The sequence below is a fragment of the Tauraco erythrolophus genome, chromosome Z, assembly GCF_009769465.1.
Source record: "Tauraco erythrolophus isolate bTauEry1 chromosome Z, bTauEry1.pri, whole genome shotgun sequence".
Taxonomy (NCBI): Eukaryota; Metazoa; Chordata; class Aves; order Musophagiformes; family Musophagidae; genus Tauraco; species Tauraco erythrolophus.
The window spans coordinates 34,663,761-34,681,597 of NC_141496.1; the positions used below are offsets into that span (position 1 = coordinate 34,663,761).

A 17,837-nucleotide genomic window follows, 5' to 3' on the forward strand; every position below is an offset into this window, starting at 1 on the left:
ATCTTGAGTTGCAAAGGAAAGGAAGTAACATACAGTTTTGGAAAAAAAAATTATTCCATAAAAAGACCACTGTCAGATCACTCGCCATCATCTTTGCTAAGTCATGGGGAACGGGAGAGGTGCCTGAGGACTGGAGGAAAGGAAATGTCACTCCGGTCTTCAAAAAGGGCAAGAAGGAAGACCCAGGTAACTATAGACCGGTCAGCCTCACCTCCATCCCTGGAAAGATAATGGAACAACTTATCCTTGGTGCTGTCTCTAGGCATATCAAGGATAAGAGGGTCATTAGGGGCAGTCAGCATGGCTTCACTAAGGGGAAGTCGTGCTTGACAAACCTGATAGGCTTTTATAAGGACATCACCCAGTGGGTGGATGATGGTAGAGCAGTGGATGTGGTCTATCTTGATTTCAGTGAAGCCTTTGACACAGTCTCCCACGGCATCCTCGCAGCTAAACTGAGGAAGTGTGGTCTGGATGATCAGATAGTGAGGTGGATTGTGAACTGGCTGAAGGATAGAAGCCAGAGAGTAGTGGTCAGTGAGACAGAGTCCAGTTGGAGGCCTGTATCCAGTGGAGTCCCTCAAGGGTCAGTACTGCGACCAGTATTGTTCAACACATTCATGAATGACTTGGATGAGGGAATAGAGTGCATGGTCAGCAAGTTTGCTGATGACACTAAACTGGGAGGAGTGGCTGACACACCTAAAGGCTGTGCTGCCATTCAGAGAGACCTGGACAGGCTGGAGAGTTGGGTGGGGAGAAATTTAGTGAAATACAACAAGGGCAAGTGTAGAGTCTTGCATCTGGGTAAGAACAACCCCATGTACCAGTACAAGTTGGGGACTGAACTGTTGGGGAACAGCACAAGGGGAAAGGGACCTGGGAGTCCTGGTGGACAGCAGGATGACCATGAGCCAGCAATGTGCCCTTGTGGCCAAGAAGGCCTATGGCATCCTGGGGTGTATTAGAAGGGGTGTGGTTAGTAGGTCAAGAGAGGTTCTCCTCCCCCTCTACTCTGTCCTGGTGAGGCCGCATGTGGGATATTGTGTCCAGTTCTGGGCCCCTCAGTTCAAGAAGGACAAGGAACTGCTTGAGAGAGTCCAGCGCAGGGCCACAAAGATGATTAAGGGAGTGGAGCATCTCCCTTATGAGGAAAGGTTGAGGAAGCTGGATCTCTTTAGCTTGAAGAAGAGGAGACTGAGGGGGGACCTCATTAATGTTTATAAATATGTAAAGGGTGACTGTCATGAGGATGGAGCCAGGCTCTTCTCACTGGCATCCAATGACAGGACAAGGGGAAATGGATATAAGCTGGAACATAGGAGGTTCCGCTTAAACATGAGGAAGAACTTCTTCCCAGTAAGGGTAACAGAACACTGGAACAGGCTTCCCAGAGAGGTTGTGGAGTCTCCTTCTCTGGAGATGTTCAAAACCCGCCTGGACGCGTTCTTGTGTGATCTGATCTAGGTGGTCCTGCTCTGGCAGGGAGTTTGGACTAGATGATCTTTTGAGGTCCCTTCCCGTCCCTAACATTCTGTGTGATTCTGTGTGAAAAAGTAAACCGTAGTATCATTTTTTCTCCCAATATTACTGCAGGTGGTGAAAGAGGACATGATAATATTGTTTCTGTTTAAATACTTACCGTCACCATCTACTTGTCCTTGCAGATGCTTTGTTTTCCTTTAGGCTCAGACACATAACTTTGCAGCTAACTGTCACTCAAGAGAGGGCATAATTATTCTACAGAAAAATGGATCCATTCCCAGGGTAAATCCTTTGTTCAGGAGGCTTTTGAAGGTGACAGGTTGAAGGATTTTGGAGGTTGCTGTTGTGTCAAAGAGGCATGAGAGAGGTGGCCAGTAGTCTCCTCTAATTCCTGTTTTTTAATTCTCACTGCTTAAGATACTCATACTGCAAATATAAAAAACTTCCTGAACGGACTCTAAAGATCAAATTTAGAATTCAAGAAAGTGTATGCCTGCACAATGAAATATGGCTTTCTTTTTGCTCTCCTTTCAGATTGTGCCAAAAACTTTGAATCCTCAGTGGAGGGAGCAGTTTGACTTTCATCTCTATGAAGAACGAGGTGGAATTATTGATATTACCGTGTGGGACAAAGATGCTGGCAAAAAGGATGATTTTATTGGCAGGTTTGTGCAATTACAGCCTTCTTGTTCCCTGGGGACGAGAGCAGATGATTAAAATGAGCCTTGCTGTTGAAACTATTTCTTATGACCATTTGTTCTTGCCTTTATTTTTTTTTTTTTTTTAAAAAAAAAAGTGGGGAAGGATTTTTTACAAAGTACCAGTACAGTTTGCTGCATTGATGTAATTCTTTTCTTTGACAGTGTAAAATAATTTTCATTGACCAGTAGGTGGCAGCTTTTACCAATGGATAGATTTGGGTTTTCCAGAATAAAACCCCCTCATTTAGAGCAATAATCAAGATGCGGGAAGTTCCATACGGCAGCATACAGCCTGAAGGAGAAATAACTGGTGTGACTTGTAATAAGTGCATAAGACCAAAATTATGTACTTATTTTTTAATCTGTTTGGTAAATGAAATGAGAGCTTTGAAGGACTACACACAGCTTTTGGGGCAAATAAATAAGATCATTCGCCTGATTTATTTTCAGGAAAAGTGAATCTTTGGGATCTGTCTTAGAGTTCAAGAAATTATACACGTTTGTGTAGTTATGCTCCCTTGTACTGTGTAGGAAGAAGATAGATGCTAATGGTTTTTAACAATTGCATTAGCTGTTAGCTACAGGAAAAAACTGTCTGGTGCTTAAAGATACTGTACAAAGGCGGTTCTGTTCTGAAAGCTCAGGTGTTCTGAGGCACTGGAACAGGTTGCCCAGAAAAGTTGTAGATGCCCCATCCTTGAAAGTGTTCAAGGCCAGGTTAGATGAGGCTTTGGGCAGCCTGGTGTAGTGGAGGATTTCTTTGCCCATGGCAGGGGGGTTGGAACTAGATGATCTTTAAGGTCCCTTCCAACCCTAACCATTCTATGATTCTATGTTTGTTCATGTCTTACTTTAACTGATATCCGTACATTCATAATAGTAGTAATTCTTATTAATCCTGTAAATTTGGGTGGTTTTTTTTTTGTTAGAATACTGGTTGTAGGTGCTTTCTCTAGGACATTGATACTAGTAACTAGCAGAATTACTTTTTTTGGTAGTTAAAATCAGGAATGGAAATCTCACAGACTGAGCCATGCACTTTTTGTCATCGATGCAGTTATGTTTCTACTAACCTTTTCCTCCCTCTTGTTCCATTTAGGGTAATGGCTTTCTTTATCAAATTAGATCAGTGGGATAATATTGTGTGTTTCTTTCCTACCATAAATAGTGGAAACTCAGAACACATACAGAATCTGTGGCAAGCAAACAGCTTTAATAATGGACAAAGCCACTTTTCAAGACTATACACAGTAGGATTTCATTTGATATGATGATACCCTATGGATGGGTTGATATGTTTATATTTGAAGTTTACATTGTAATTTTTCCCTTGCTTAATTTCAGTCGACGCATATGGTAACAATAACTATTTTTCTGAAGTAACATATAATTTAATCCTATGTCAATACGTGATATAGCTTGGGAAGTCATTCCTATTTTCTGCTTAACTTGAACCTTCTTGCCCAAAAGATAGTGAGATTCAGAGATTTCATGTGTGATTTTTTAGAACACTGTCATCAAAGCAGCACTTATGTTGCTACTGTTACCACTAATTATAAAGCCTTTTTAAGAACATTGCATAAAATAAGACACCGCTTTTGCTGCAAGGCACTTGAAACTTAAATAAGAATATGATAGAGAAATTAGAGAAGGAAAATTTGTAGCTTCAAACAAATTAGCTGCTTAGGTAGCTTTTCAGATACCTACAAAAGTTGTACATCTTCAGTGTGTATCTGTTTCTTTTCAGTAACTGCATGCTATTAATGCAAGTAACAAATGATTTCTACATTTTATTGAGGCCCAAAAACTCTGATAGCATGACAAAGCTTCTCTCTAAGAAGAATGCTTGAAGCCCTTAGTGTTTTTCGGTGGGATAGCAATGTTTTGTTTTGTTTTCTATCACTTTCCAAAAGGGATAGAATTCTTGTATGTACCAAAAAAGTTACTCCTTGAACAAAGATAATCTGTCATGTTTCTGCAGTGTATAACTGATTTTTAAAAAATCATGATGTTTTTTCCAAAATCTTGCTGCACTTGATTTTTGTGACCTGTCATTGTACCTATAATCCCTCTTCAGTTTGTCCTTTCAGACACTCATTTCACCTTCTGTTGGTACCTTATCTCTGGGTAATGCAACCTGCAAACGAATTCCTCTCCATGAAGATTTCCATGAAAAACTTTGTCACTTGTCAAGCTCAATCTGAATACAAAAATAGGTCTTAATATTCCCCCTCCCTGATACTCTTTTCCAGTCACTGTGGATAAAAATCACCGACACCTGACAGCTCCACTTTACATTGACCTCTCTTCCCCAGTTCCTGATTTTGAGGCCACCTCTAAAAGCTGTAAATGCTTTGGTACAGACACTATGGACTCGCTCTGTGCGCGTGTGCGCGGTTTGCTAAATGTATATTAATTTTGCAAAGCACGACTGAGTTGTGCTCTGTGGCTCTCAAGGCACATGTAATGAGTTGACTGTTCTGATTCAGGTTCCAAGAAAAGTGACAATGAGGCTGTTGGAGAAAAACAAAAGAATTCCTGATAGTATTCTAGCATTGGTCAGTGGTGGAGAGTAATCCCTTTCATCTTACTGTGATCTTCCCACTTTCTTGAATAATGTGCAAGCAGTAGCTGTTACATTGTGTATGAATATTTTTGTTAAATGTAAATGAAAACAATTACCTCTTGAAGATGTTCTGCCTGGCCAAAGTATGGTTAGAGAGAAGCCATACTTGATTGAAGAGATGCTACTCATTGAGAGAAACAGCAGAGCAAACTGAGAAACCAGAAGAAAAAGTCTGTTTCAGGAGCAGTTCTCACCTCCCATCCACAGTGTTGGCTCTTCGTGTCCTCCATATTCATCTGCTTGCAGAGCACGGCTGAAGGTCAGCAGAATTTCCCATGTGAAGTAATCATTGACCGAGCTGCTTTGCCAGAGGATCCCTTTGAAGAGTGCCGTCCCTAAATCTGTTCCAGCGATTCCCAACTGGGCTGGCTGTAGGAGAATGAGGTCAACGGGTGAGAAGTTGAAGGGACAAACGCTAGGCTCCTCCTGGAAATCAGCACAGGAAGCCCCCATGAATTGGTGTGTTCTTACTGTGCTAAGCTCTGTAACTTGAAAATTTTATTCCAAAGTGGAACATTGTCATCCTGGAATGATACTCTTGTCTCAGCTGCACTTCAGTGAAATACAAGAAGTGAGAAATCAGGAACATAGACTTCTGTGGGCTGCGCTTGTGTCATCGAACTCGTTAGGCTGGAGCACACAGTAAGGGCCAGGACGAAGCTGGGAACGTGACCAGGTGGCGATGGCGTGTGTGCTCAAACTGCGAGGCATGGGCTGGCCATCCCTTCTTGAGGGCAGGGAGGTGAAGGAAAGATACTCAAGAGGGCTGAAGACGTGGAAGTGACATTCTGGCTTTGGAGTGGTGCAACAGGGAGAGGATGGAAGCGGAAGGGGTGACTTGTAAGAGGGAGGAAGATATTAAGAGGATGAGAGTGACAGCATGGCATCCTAATTCAGAGAAGAAGAAAGATATGTCCATCACAGAGCTAGCGTAAAGCTCCATCTTCATCTTGGTGCCCTGGCACATTCAGGATGGCGGTTCTTGAAATGAGATGCTGACTGATTGATTTCCGTTCTTAATTTTGAGCATAATGTGTTTGTAAAATTCATTTGAGTTGTGTGCATTCTCCATGGAAGTTTAAAGGATGTAGCACCTTGTGAACATCCTTCTTAGAATACTCTAAAAACCCCAAATCCTAGAACCCTTTCAGGTTTTTTTTTTTTTTTTTTGGCATTTCAAAAGCCTGGAAAAAGGCCTCATACAAAAACTTAGAGGAAAACACCTTTCTGATCATATGCTGATTTGAATGAGGAGACAGTGGACTTGACCAGAACTGAGCTTCATCATGCAGGAGTTTAAATTCTGGTGTTCTTCTGAATATCACATTTTAAAAAAACCCACAGCATTCCAGGACCAAAGGCATGAGGTCTAGAAGTTTTTTTTTTGGAAAGCCACAGCAGCTAAAGCCACAGGGGCAGCCTTCTTGCCTTCGAATAAGCATGTGGACTTGCATGAGTAGTGTTAGTCATAGGTAGAAATACATATATCTGTGTGTAGATTGTTCAGTTTGATTACGTTTAATATTCACACATTTTTGCTATGAGTATATAATTTCTCTTCCGTATTGAGTCAATGTACTCCGGTGATTAAAAACATATACTGCAGGAGGTTTATGTAGGTAACACTAAGATCTGAATGAAGGTGAAATTATTTTAATCGTCATGTAATTATTTAACTTTCTTATCGTCTGTGATTTTGAAGGCGATCCTGGCTGTCACCTTTACGATAATCAGCTAATAAATCCTCATGATTGTTACACCTTTATGCATAGCAGTAATCTGAACAAATTGGCTGCTGACAGCTGCAATAAATTGCCAAGAAGGAGTGCTGTCAGAGAACAAGTTGTTTCTGTGAACATACAGGATAAGTAAATCCCACGTCATGCAGTTTTATTCAGCTGAAGTTATTTGCAATCCAGTACGGCAGGATTTACAGCATTATTTATTGGTATGAAAAATGCATGTTTATCTTTAAAATGACATTGACTTCTACTCCTATTTTGTGCCAGCAAATTACTGTTGACTTCATCTATATCTGTTTTCATCAGTATTTATAGGTGCTTCTATCTTTTTTTCCCATTTGATGCAAATTAAGAACAAAAGACCTTGTGTATCGTATGTTCATTAAAGCTATGTATTAATTTTATCTGTAGCGAACTGAAATTTCCCATAATGTCTCAAAAATTCAGATTGATTTTGTGTGTGTGTGTGTATGGGTACACGCCATACAATGGATGTTAAGAACCACAAAAGTTAAAATACTGAAAATTAAGTATTTAGATTTTCAACACCCAATCTGCTGGGTCTCGTCTGTTTAGTTTTTTCATAGTAATGAAGCCGTAGAATGTTTTTTGGGTGCTCATAAATACAAGCTGTATGCGACCCGTGCTGCTGCATTATTAATCTGAATGCACAGGGATGCACTACTCGAAGTTCTAAACTAAAGGGGGATTTTTATATAAAATATTTATGTCTTTTCCATTTTTATTTTTTCCACTGAAATTTATGTAATTTCACTATGGGAGACTGAACATTATCAGAGAGAATGAAGTGGTGCTGTAAAGCAGTGTATGGGTACTCCAACATGCTTATAAAGTTGAGTGAAGGGACAGTAAATGTGCGACTGCTAACGTTTCTTTCCAGATTTTTTCTGAAGATGTTGCGGAGATTGTGGTTTATATTAAAATACTGACAATTTTCGTTTTTAAATATTGTTGCCCTAGAAAGAGGTTTTGAGTATTAAGTTTGAAAATCTGTGTTAATGTGGAAATTGATGAATCTAGAAGTTTTCTCCATTTTGCAAAACTCTGTAGAGACAAAAAGGATTCCTCTGGAATTGTAAGTAGTCATTTATTACGCTGGTCTTTCAATTTTTTTTTTTTTCACATGGTGGTTTTAAAATTCCTGCATGTCGAGGTAACTTTGGAAGGATATATTATTTTTTAATTTTAAAGGTAACAGTCAATATGCTATTGTAATTTGAGTTTTGAACTGTGTGCACGTGTGAATTACACAGCAATCCTGTGCAAACACAGACACGCACACGACCAACAGCCTGTGTGTACAGCGGTTTGTTGATTATATGTGATGATTATACATGATGAAGTTAAATTATTGCAGATGCGTTTCTCTATGTAAACCAAAGGTTTTGTCTGAAACATTAAAATCTGAAAATGCTACTGGCAGGCCTGTCCTTGACAAATCCTGAGATGTGCTGAGCCGTCTCCATTTCTGATTGTTGTCCAAGGGAGTTAGATGTAAATACTGCATCTCAAAATTTAGCCTTCAGGTATTCCACACCTTATTTATTACTATCTCTGCACATTTTAACTTCTTCTATTAATGCAGAGGCACTCCTGTTCTGCTAGAAAGACAAAAAAGGTTCAGTTTTGGCTCATGAATCTTCAGGAACTTTCTCTTACCAGATATTTTATTATTTACAACTCTTACTGACAGTTGTTATTGTCATGTACTGTTGCAAAATTGATAGCATTCCCCAATGTATTCTGAAATGCGGAATGCTGCACATAAGCTGGATTATGTTTGTGGATCCTTCTTCTGACCCTCTGTCTCCCGCATATGGAAATGTACTCCACTACATGAAGTAAGAGGGGCAAAATAAGAGGACGGGAGAAGGAGAAGCGGAATGGCTGCCTAGATACGCAGATCGTGACAGTTAAGTGTAGAAAGTAGTTAGGGCTGTAGGTGGGGGTTTGTGAGGATTTCTGGAAGGCAGAGTGGAGCTGGGTGAAAGCTCTTGCAAAGTTGCTTGGACCATGTGCTGAGGGGAGATCCGCTTAGGTTTGAACATAATGTTCATCAAAGCAATAGACCGATTTAACAGAGGAGAGTGTTAATTTTCCTGCAGAGAAACTGCGGTGATGGCAGCAGCAACAGTGCGTGTCTGTAGTGCGTGGCCGTGCCACAGGGATGACGTGGGAAATACCACATTGTAAAACATCTGCGATTACTTTTTTATGTCTGTGCAATTTCAACAGTAGGTCTGTAGTTTTGTTGTGAAGAGCTGTGCTTAGGAAAATGTTAATCGTTCATTTCAAAATCCATCAGTGGGATTTTGTGGCACGGACCATATTTCTTTCAACAAGCAATAAACACTTCTCCCTGTACAGGCGTTGCTGGGTGACTGGCAAGATCATCCTGTATTCCACATAGCTCTCCAGTGTCCATTCCCAGACTGACTCACCCCAACCTGCCAGGCTTGCTCCAGCTCTCCATGTTTTGCTGCGTGGCACCCGTCAGCACCGTGCCCTGGATTCCCGGGGACCCTCTCCAGCTTCCGAGCTCGCCACCGTGCTCCTCCACCAGTCACTGTCCTACTTACTGGAGTTACACTCTCCAGCTCCTTTGGGAGCTTTCCTGGTTTTCAGTCTATCACATCTATTCACCACCGTTCACAGGCATCATGTGGAGTCTGTCGTTTTCCTTCCTCCTCATTATCTTTACACTTAAAAATGCCATGCTCTCATTCTTCCAAGCACTTCACGTTACTGCGGTCCTGCCTGTCCGAGCTGCGTCGTTTTCTGTCGGTGCTTTGCAGAATTTCCCCTCTCCGTTTGTTTCTCGGTTTTACTGGAACATTGTACTCTGCCGATAAAGGATACGGAGTCTCACAAATTGTAGCAGTTCATGCCTTGCTGCTTCTGATGTGTGTCCAGCTCAGTTCTAATTGCAGAATCGCACAGTTTCCTCTCCTTGGCATCCTTTGGAGCGGCATAGACCTGGATCACAGTGGAGTTAAAAGGCTGTCTTCCCGAACAAGTCATGATGATAATTAAGTTGCCTGGGTTGTAGCCAAGTGGTGCTTTTCTGTCCCTATCACTTAGGATTGTGCCAATTCCTCTTTTATGCTTTATTTTGTCATGTGAGAAAATGATCTTGCTATCTGCTGTCTCTCCCTTGCCTGGCCACCTGGCTTTTAAGAGGCCTTCTATGTCATGTCGCTACCTTTGTAATTCATTCATTAGCAAGGATATTTCACCAGGGTGCCAACACGGTCTTACATTCCAGGTTCTGTTAGAACTAGAGAGGGGAGGTGATTTTTACCTCTTAGACATGCTGATAATAAAATACTACATATAGTTCTGGCTTCCACACTTGAAAAAGGATGCGGGAAAATTTCACTGGATCAGAAAAGTTACAAAAAGTCATTTGAGGGCTGTGGGAGATGTGTTCCAAGGAAATGTATAGGAAGCTGAAAGTGTTTAGCATATCAAAAGGAAGATCAAGAAGAGATACGATTATGGTATATGAGTACCTTCACTAGAAGAAAATGCGGGGCACTAAAGGCTTTTTCAACTGAATAAAGAAAAACATAAAAGGAACCAAAGGCCAGATATATTCAAATTAAAAATAAATCAGAAATGTATTTCTAACAGTTTGGGCGATTAACACACTGAACACTGTTTCAGAGAAGTGGTGGATTCCCCCTGAATCTTCAAATCTTCCTCCACGGGAGCCATACCGTTTCTGTGGCAACTTATCTGCGATGCTTTGGCAGATGAGCTTGAGGCACTTGCATGGTATTTCTCTCTTCTGATCTCTCAAGGTCTGAAAATCCAGGTCCACCCAGTGCCTGATAACGTTCACGTGCAGAGCTAGCTGATCTAGGGGGACGTGCCTCTGTGCCTCTTCTTGAGGGGCTGGCCAGCCAGTGGGATCGTTCTGATGCCCCTGGCCACCACGTTCAGTGCTGACAGAGGTGTGCACTGAGGGGACCATACAACATGGAGCAGCAGAGCAATGCAAAATACTCAAACTGCCCTAGAAACTAAAATTCCCTGAAATGTGGTCTATAGCCATGCTTGAAAATCTGTCTGTGGAGTTAATGGCTATTTTTGCCATAATTCCTCACGCTGACCTCTTCGCAGGTGGAGAACTCTTTTTTTCACTTACGGCATGTAAATGGCAATTCTGTAAGAAACTGAATTGTCAAAAATTACTATCATCTCCTGCTTTCAATGTGACAGCCGCCGGTCGTATGCAACTTATGGCTGTAATTTCTCTCAGTCCTCAATTTGAGAATGCAAGATAAAAATTTCTGCCACTATGGTGCTCGTTCTGCACCACTTTCTGGTAACATTCAAGTTCACCTTTATCCTCAAAGCATCTTTGTTCTCCATGGAAACAGTTGTAGGTGGCAAGCATCTTTTAAGAGAACATCTTAACTGATGTAAAAGTCAGCATCGCTAAAGCTTTAAAGCTTGGAATAGTTGTATGTACTCTCAGTAAACTGTAAAGGGACATTGTCAACTTGAACTTTCCAAAGCTATTTATCTTTAGAAGTATTTTGTTAACTTCAGTGCTTGTAAGGAAATCTAATCCAAAAAGGAGTTTTGTGGATTTCCTACCGATGTCTGTAAAGATTCTTCTAGGATAGGGTTAATGCTTAGGTGATACCTTAATAAAACCGGGCTGCCTTCACTCTTTTGGTCCCTTGCAAAGAATGGGTGAGAGCACAGTAGATGTAACAAAATACAGTTTGTTTTCTTTTGTAGGAAAATTTGGTATGAGAGCGAACAAAGTTGATTGTTTTTTTTTCATTAAAAACTCAACTACTAATAGAAAAAAATTGCAATTTTTTGTATAGTGTCTGTAAATTGGTAAGTCTCATCTTTTGACCAAAGCTCATGTGCTGCCAATGCACACGCCCTGTGCTGAATGCTCCTTGAGCCTTGGCGCCTTCCAGTTAGACATACGAGCTGCTTCTCCTGCAAGGCCATGGGAGGGGACCTGGCACAGAGTGAGAAGTGTGCTTTCACCTGACTGCGTGCGCATGGAGATACTCTGAACCTAGATTTCCATAAAGCAAAATGATGACGTAGAATCATAGAATGGTTTGGGTTGGAAGGGACCTCAGAGATCATCTAGTCCAACCCCCCTGCCATGGGCAGGGACATCTTCCTTATGGAATAACCCTGATTTTTTATCGCATTATCTGAAGGCCCTTCAGAGAATATTTTCCCTGTAAAATGGTTAAGACTTTCGCTGGAAAAAGCTTCCAGTTTACTCCCTATCTCTTGTATGATTTTAGGAAATAAAAAGCCGGTGACGGGCTGTTCAAGCAGACAATAGAGACATATTTCTCAGGTGATCTGTGCTAGATGTGGTATTTAGGAACATTTGATAGCTGTAGGAAAGGTGCACAGGTGAAATTGAATTGTCAGTTGCTTCTTTTAGCCTAAATAAAAAATGTCATGGACTGCTTATGTCACAAAAGTGCTGTAACTTCGAGAAGTGAGAACTGGGAGCTTGTAGCTCTGATGTAAACTCTGTAATTTTACAGTCAGTGCAGTCTTCTGATACGTTTAAGGGTGTTTTTGTTCCAGTGAGGGTAGCTTTTGTTGCCTATTTTTGAGTGAGAGGTGGATTATTTCTGCTTTACTTGTGTCATAATGACTTTCTGATTCCTTTACTGACTTTAAGAGAGTTTAGAGTGGTTCTTTGAATGATTATTGATTAAAGTCGCAATATTGTTGCAGAGACGTATTTTTGAGGGGTATCTGTTTTGAAATAAATTATAAAAAAATATTTAGCACCAGGGGCACCTTAACCTACTCTAGCTTTGAAGGATTGATTACAATATTTGTTATGTTAAGGACGTCTTTATACTCCTCCCTGCAGCCTAAATAAAAGTTTGACAGCCTATGTACATGTACAAAACTCGTATTGACCATCAGCCCGCACTGACAGCAACAGCGTTAGTCTTTCCGTATTGTTAATTTCATTTCTCACTTCTTATCATCCAAAGAGTTCAAAATAAAAGGTAAACATTAAGCTCAGAATGCTATGTCAGTTAGAAATCTTTTTCATTGTAAAATAATTGAACCTTGTTACTGTATGAGCTTTGCAGTAGTTTAATTTTGACAGCTGCACAACAGACAGTAAATGTTTGAAAAAAGAAGAAGGAAATTTTCCTGTAGCAAATCTAATCTGCCTGTGGTAACACAGCGCTCATTTTATGAGGCCACATTTATTCTCATAATTGGCTATTTCCTGTCCTTAAATGTCTATTTATTCATGTCCGCCACCTTCTTCTCAGTTTATTGGCCCTGCGGTCACCACATTATCTTCCTCTTCAAAATCAATTGACATTTTATGAAAAGAGTTTGCTAGATGTGTAGTTTAGTGAGAGTGGCATACAGAACACGAGCTTGTCGCATTAAATAATCACCGTTAAAAGGAGAGTATTCAGTGGCTCACCTATATAGAGAATATATTGGTTTATTTCAATGTTATTATTGTTTTTCATTTAGAGAAAGGAACTGACAAAACATTACCCAGGGATGCTGTAAGTAGAGATATTCCAAATAGTACTTTTTCACAGAAATTCCGGTGCAGTGCAAGCTGGCATTACATTTGACGCAGACGTTGAATTTTGGGACGTGCTCAGAGTTGCAATCTAGGAAAGTTGAAACTTGTGAATTATACAGATTAAAACATTAAAACTTCTAAGCTGTGCACAGACTAATTACTAACCCTAAGGTGTTCTTGTTTTAATTAAAAGCTTATGGTCAGCTCCTTGCTAGCTCTTTGCTAGCAGGGATACTGTTTTTTCCTTCCGTGCTCTTTATTTTTAAAGACATTGCAATGCTCTTTCTGCTGTCTGGCACGTATGGAGCTGTTCTTCATTAGTTCAGTGTACAGTGCAGCCAGGGTTATTCAGAAGGGGATCAAGCAGGGCTGATGGGCTTCAGCCAATCGGCACAGTTATGAGCAGTCCCTGCTCATTACAACGTCAGACGTCTTATTATACAAGGAGTTGTGGCATCAGATTTTATCCTGGATGCCTGGATGAAGCTCTGACCCTGAGACATGCACAGCTTACTGCAAGAGAGCTGAGCCTTTTGGGTGGTGCTGGAGTCATGTTTTTCTATGCTCAGTTGTGCTAACTCCATCACAATTAATTAAGTCCACACAGGTTTCTTTTTTTTTTTTTTTAAGAGAGGATTTTTGCTGTTGTGAGATGAATGGTATCAAAAATGATCACATCAAAACTTAAGTTTATACAAGAGGCATAATTAAAAAGTGCAGTTTGTATCTGAAGCTGAATTTTTACAAGTTCAAGTAAGACGTATTGGCTAACCTTGTTTCTAGTGTCCATATGTTCTTTTTAGCATTGATCGTTCACATGCAAAACAGGTTGTAGCTTCAAAATAAAAGATGAAACAGTCAAGCAAGTGGCATGGGTTGAAGTTGAGGAGAAATCCTTCCAGAAGCTGGGAAGGAATTTCTACTGATTTTGGTTTTGCTCCAGCTGAATGCAAGTGAGTCAATGTGCTCGTTTGATGGGAAGAAAAACCGTGTGCTGATGGAGATCATTTGTTTCTAGGTGCCAGGTTGACCTGTCAACTCTGAGTAAAGAACAAACCCACAAGTTGGAGATGCCACTGGAGGAGGGAGAGGGATACCTGGTGTTGCTGGTCACCCTCACAGCCTCAGCTGCAGTCACTATCTCTGACCTCTCTGTCAACTTGCTGGAGGACCAGAAGGAGCGAGAGGAGATACTGAAGAGATATGTATGGAGTTCTCTTTTGCCCTTTGTCTGCAAAATGTTTGCTTATAGAAATAATAAATATTGGGGGGGGGGGTGTGTGGAATCTAAATATATCCCATATAGCCTTATCACATGCAACCAATGACAATTATTTAAACTTGCTACTGATCTTATCACAGTTGATAGGGGTAACATCACGATACGGCTACAAATCCTCTTTGTACAATAAGGTATTTTCCACACTGTAATTCTGTGATTCGATTTGATCATGTGACATAAAAAAGTAAATTTTACTGCCTTGCAGATAATTTTTACCAAGCATGACATAATAAGGGGTAACTTAGTGACTGTACAGTTTATAGTGAGTGTTTATGCCAAACGGTTGAAGGTGCCTAGAGTTTTTGGCTTTTTTTGACCATCTATAAAGAAAGCAAGAAACCTTATTTTTTGCCTGCACATTAGAGGCTGGGGCAGTGTTTTGTATCATCAAAATATGTGTTTTAAGCAACATTACCATTTCAAAATATTCTGAAGCAAATTATTTTCATTTCCCAGCATCCTCATATAACACAAAACCTCTGTAGTTTTATCAAAGCAACAGAGAGGGGAGCTCTTACTCCAGCATTTGCTAGTACTTAAATCACTAAAAGTAACTGTCTCACTACACACAGAGAAAGGGAGGGGGAAAAAAAAAAAGCTATTTCCACTTAAAATTACAAAGCTTTTATTGTACAATGCTGCCAGGTGTTTAGAAAGGCTTCTCTAGACACTCACCCATTAAACCAAGCTCTAACTAACAAAGAGCCGCTTAATTTTTTTTTTAGATTTTAAAATATTCCTATTCCATGACTGACATCCTTTCAATAACTGAATTTAATAAAGATGTACCTTATCAGGCTGTGCAGATAACATGAAGTGCTAGTACTAATGCCGTACAATATTCTTCAAACAGATTAGCAGGTTGTGCGCTTCAGCAAATTTATTCTGGCTATCTCCACTGAATCAGCTGTCTGCTAATGCTTGTACAACTTATACACCAATAGTGTTATCATAAACACAGTTTAATAGAGGTGACTTAGTGAGGCTAAACATAATATTCCTAAACCAACCGAGAGCTAAGGTATTGTGCACCATCTTTGAAAAATAATTACAATTAAAAGAGTTGTTGCACATTTTGGAATCCAGTCAGACAGTCTGTGGTTGTCAGAATAGATCTTTATAAATATAATAAATTTCTGATGGATACATTTTTGAGGTGACATACTTCTTGCTACCAAGCGCAACAATACCGTATTTCTGTGGATTATTGTGTGTAATGATATGGCTGTCAAGTGATACTGATGGTTTAGATAATTTAGTAGCAGTATCGAAACATGTTACGAGTGTGTATTATTAATCCGTGTTCCTTAATTCTCAATTTTTGGTCCCCAGTGTAAAGCATAATTATGTGGTGTAAGATTGATCTGTATATTCCGTTTCTTACATATTCATGGATATGAGTCTTTTCTTATATTTACATTACTGAATGCACTTGAAAACATTTATATTTTTGGAAGATTCTCATATCGCAGAGGCATGAATTTCTCATTATATGTTTTTGAAAATTGTTACATCGATATGCCTTTTTGCTAAATGTTACTATTTTTGTTAAAATGACTGGTGGACAGCAGAAGGAGGAAATGACAAGGATTAGCAGAATTCAGATAGTTTATTTTCACTGATGTTTGATTTGTCTTTGATATTCTTGTCTCTACTTCAGAACCGATACAAAGAAAGAGTACGCAATTAGCAGGATGTACTGTTCCCTGTGGAGTGGCTGTGTTTTGGGGTTTATTTTTTGTCCTCAAAAAATCTAGCTTCCAATTGAGAAATGTATTTTGCACCCTTTCGGCAGCCAAAAACAGTTAATGAGCTGACCTTGCCATCAGATCAAATAGCCTTGGAAAATGACTCTATTACTGTCATTTAACCATTTGTAGCTGAACATCAGAGCCTTACAAATTAAACAGGCATTACTGTTTGAACCATTATTTTACCACAATTGTCTGAAAAGATTAATTCCTTTTGGGGTGAGGAGGGGGGCGCATTAATGGGTACAGACCAAGAGAGATTGTATGACCTTTTCAGAACGGGTGTGCTGAACCTGCGGTCCCCCTTGTCACAGTTTAAAAACCAGAGGAGCTAGTTTAGAGAAGAAGTTGTTAGCATTCCATTTTTATTATGACATTTCACAGTCATCCGATTTAATGTCCCTTGACCAGATTGTCCACCGTGAGACGATGGGCTTGAAATGTTATTTAGAGCATTGATAAAAGGTGAGCCGTTCTAAGATGACAGCGAGTCATAAGGCTGGTGGTGTGACATTAATTTTCTCCATAACAGAGATGGAATAAGACGTCATGGTGACAAGCTGTCAATCAGTACTGGCCCCTCAGTGTATCTCGATGCCATAGGATGGGGTATTGCTTCTCCCATAATAGAGCTGAACTGAGATGCTCTCCCTGACAGCTGCTGCAGCCATACAGAAAATATATTATACAGCCTTTCATTAAAAAAATAAAGAGGACTCATCTCCAGAGCATTTCAATCTTTTCCTATCTATTGAGGGCTGAAAAGATTCACAGCAAATCACGGATTCCTCTGCTATGGAAATTTCAGGCTTCGGAAACCATGTGGGTTTTGAGGCCTTCGACAATAATCATAAATAGGAAGACAGCGTATCATCTGATAAATCATTACTTAAAGTTACGTATTTAAAGTAACGTATTGAAGTCGTTTGCTTCTCCCAGAGTCTCTGCCCTGGCATTGTGTGCACGTTCAGCAGTCCCCACAGTCACGATGCGCAGTAAATGAATCCAAGCCGGCTGACTTGCTGGAACTAGAAGTTCAAAAACAATTATTCTGTGGGATGTTAACAAAGGTAGTGCAGTGCAATACAGCACTGGTGCCTTTTTGCAGAGCGAGCTTACCAGGATGAAATTTGGAAACAGGAGACTGTGCGGCCTTGCAGGAAGGGAGGCGGTCACTTGGCTGGTTCTGTGTTTGGTTTTTGCTTTGTTTTCTTTCCGAAGCTTGGCGTTTGTTTCAGTCATTGGGAAACTTGGGCAGAACGTGGGAACGTTTTTGTAAATCCTGTCACTGTCGTTGTGGTATTAGAGCAGAGTTATCTCTGTTGTGGTACCAGTTCTGATAAGAAGCTTCCAAACCGTGATTGTTATTGTAATAAAGGAGGGATGGTGCCCACATGCTTTTGACTTGTAACAGTGCGGTCTGTAATGCCGTCTCTGCCACCCTCAGCTTGTAAGCACAGAAGCAGGGGGTTGAGTGTGTGCTGATTAAAGTTGACCATCATTATTTCTAAGCCGTATTGCTGATGATTACGATATCAGAAATGATAAAAATTTGTTAACCATTATCCTGTGATAGCATGAATGCATGTATTCATGTGTAGCTTGCAGGGTGCTACACTTAACTGGATTCCTCATTTCAGTATACCAAGATCAGATCCTCA

The 17,837-nt window shown here is 40.3% G+C and overlaps 1 protein-coding gene across 1 annotated transcript in view; it reads left to right on the forward strand.

Moving 5' to 3' along the window:
* Positions 1-17,837, forward strand: part of MCTP1 (multiple C2 and transmembrane domain containing 1) — a 290,613-nt gene that overhangs the window by 157,958 nt on the left and 114,818 nt on the right. Inside the window, exons 8-9 of the mRNA XM_086628677.1 lie at positions 2,020-2,150; positions 14,162-14,348. Coding sequence (XP_086484803.1) covers positions 2,020-2,150; positions 14,162-14,348 — 318 coding nt within the window. The remainder of the gene's footprint in view (positions 1-2,019; positions 2,151-14,161; positions 14,349-17,837) is intronic.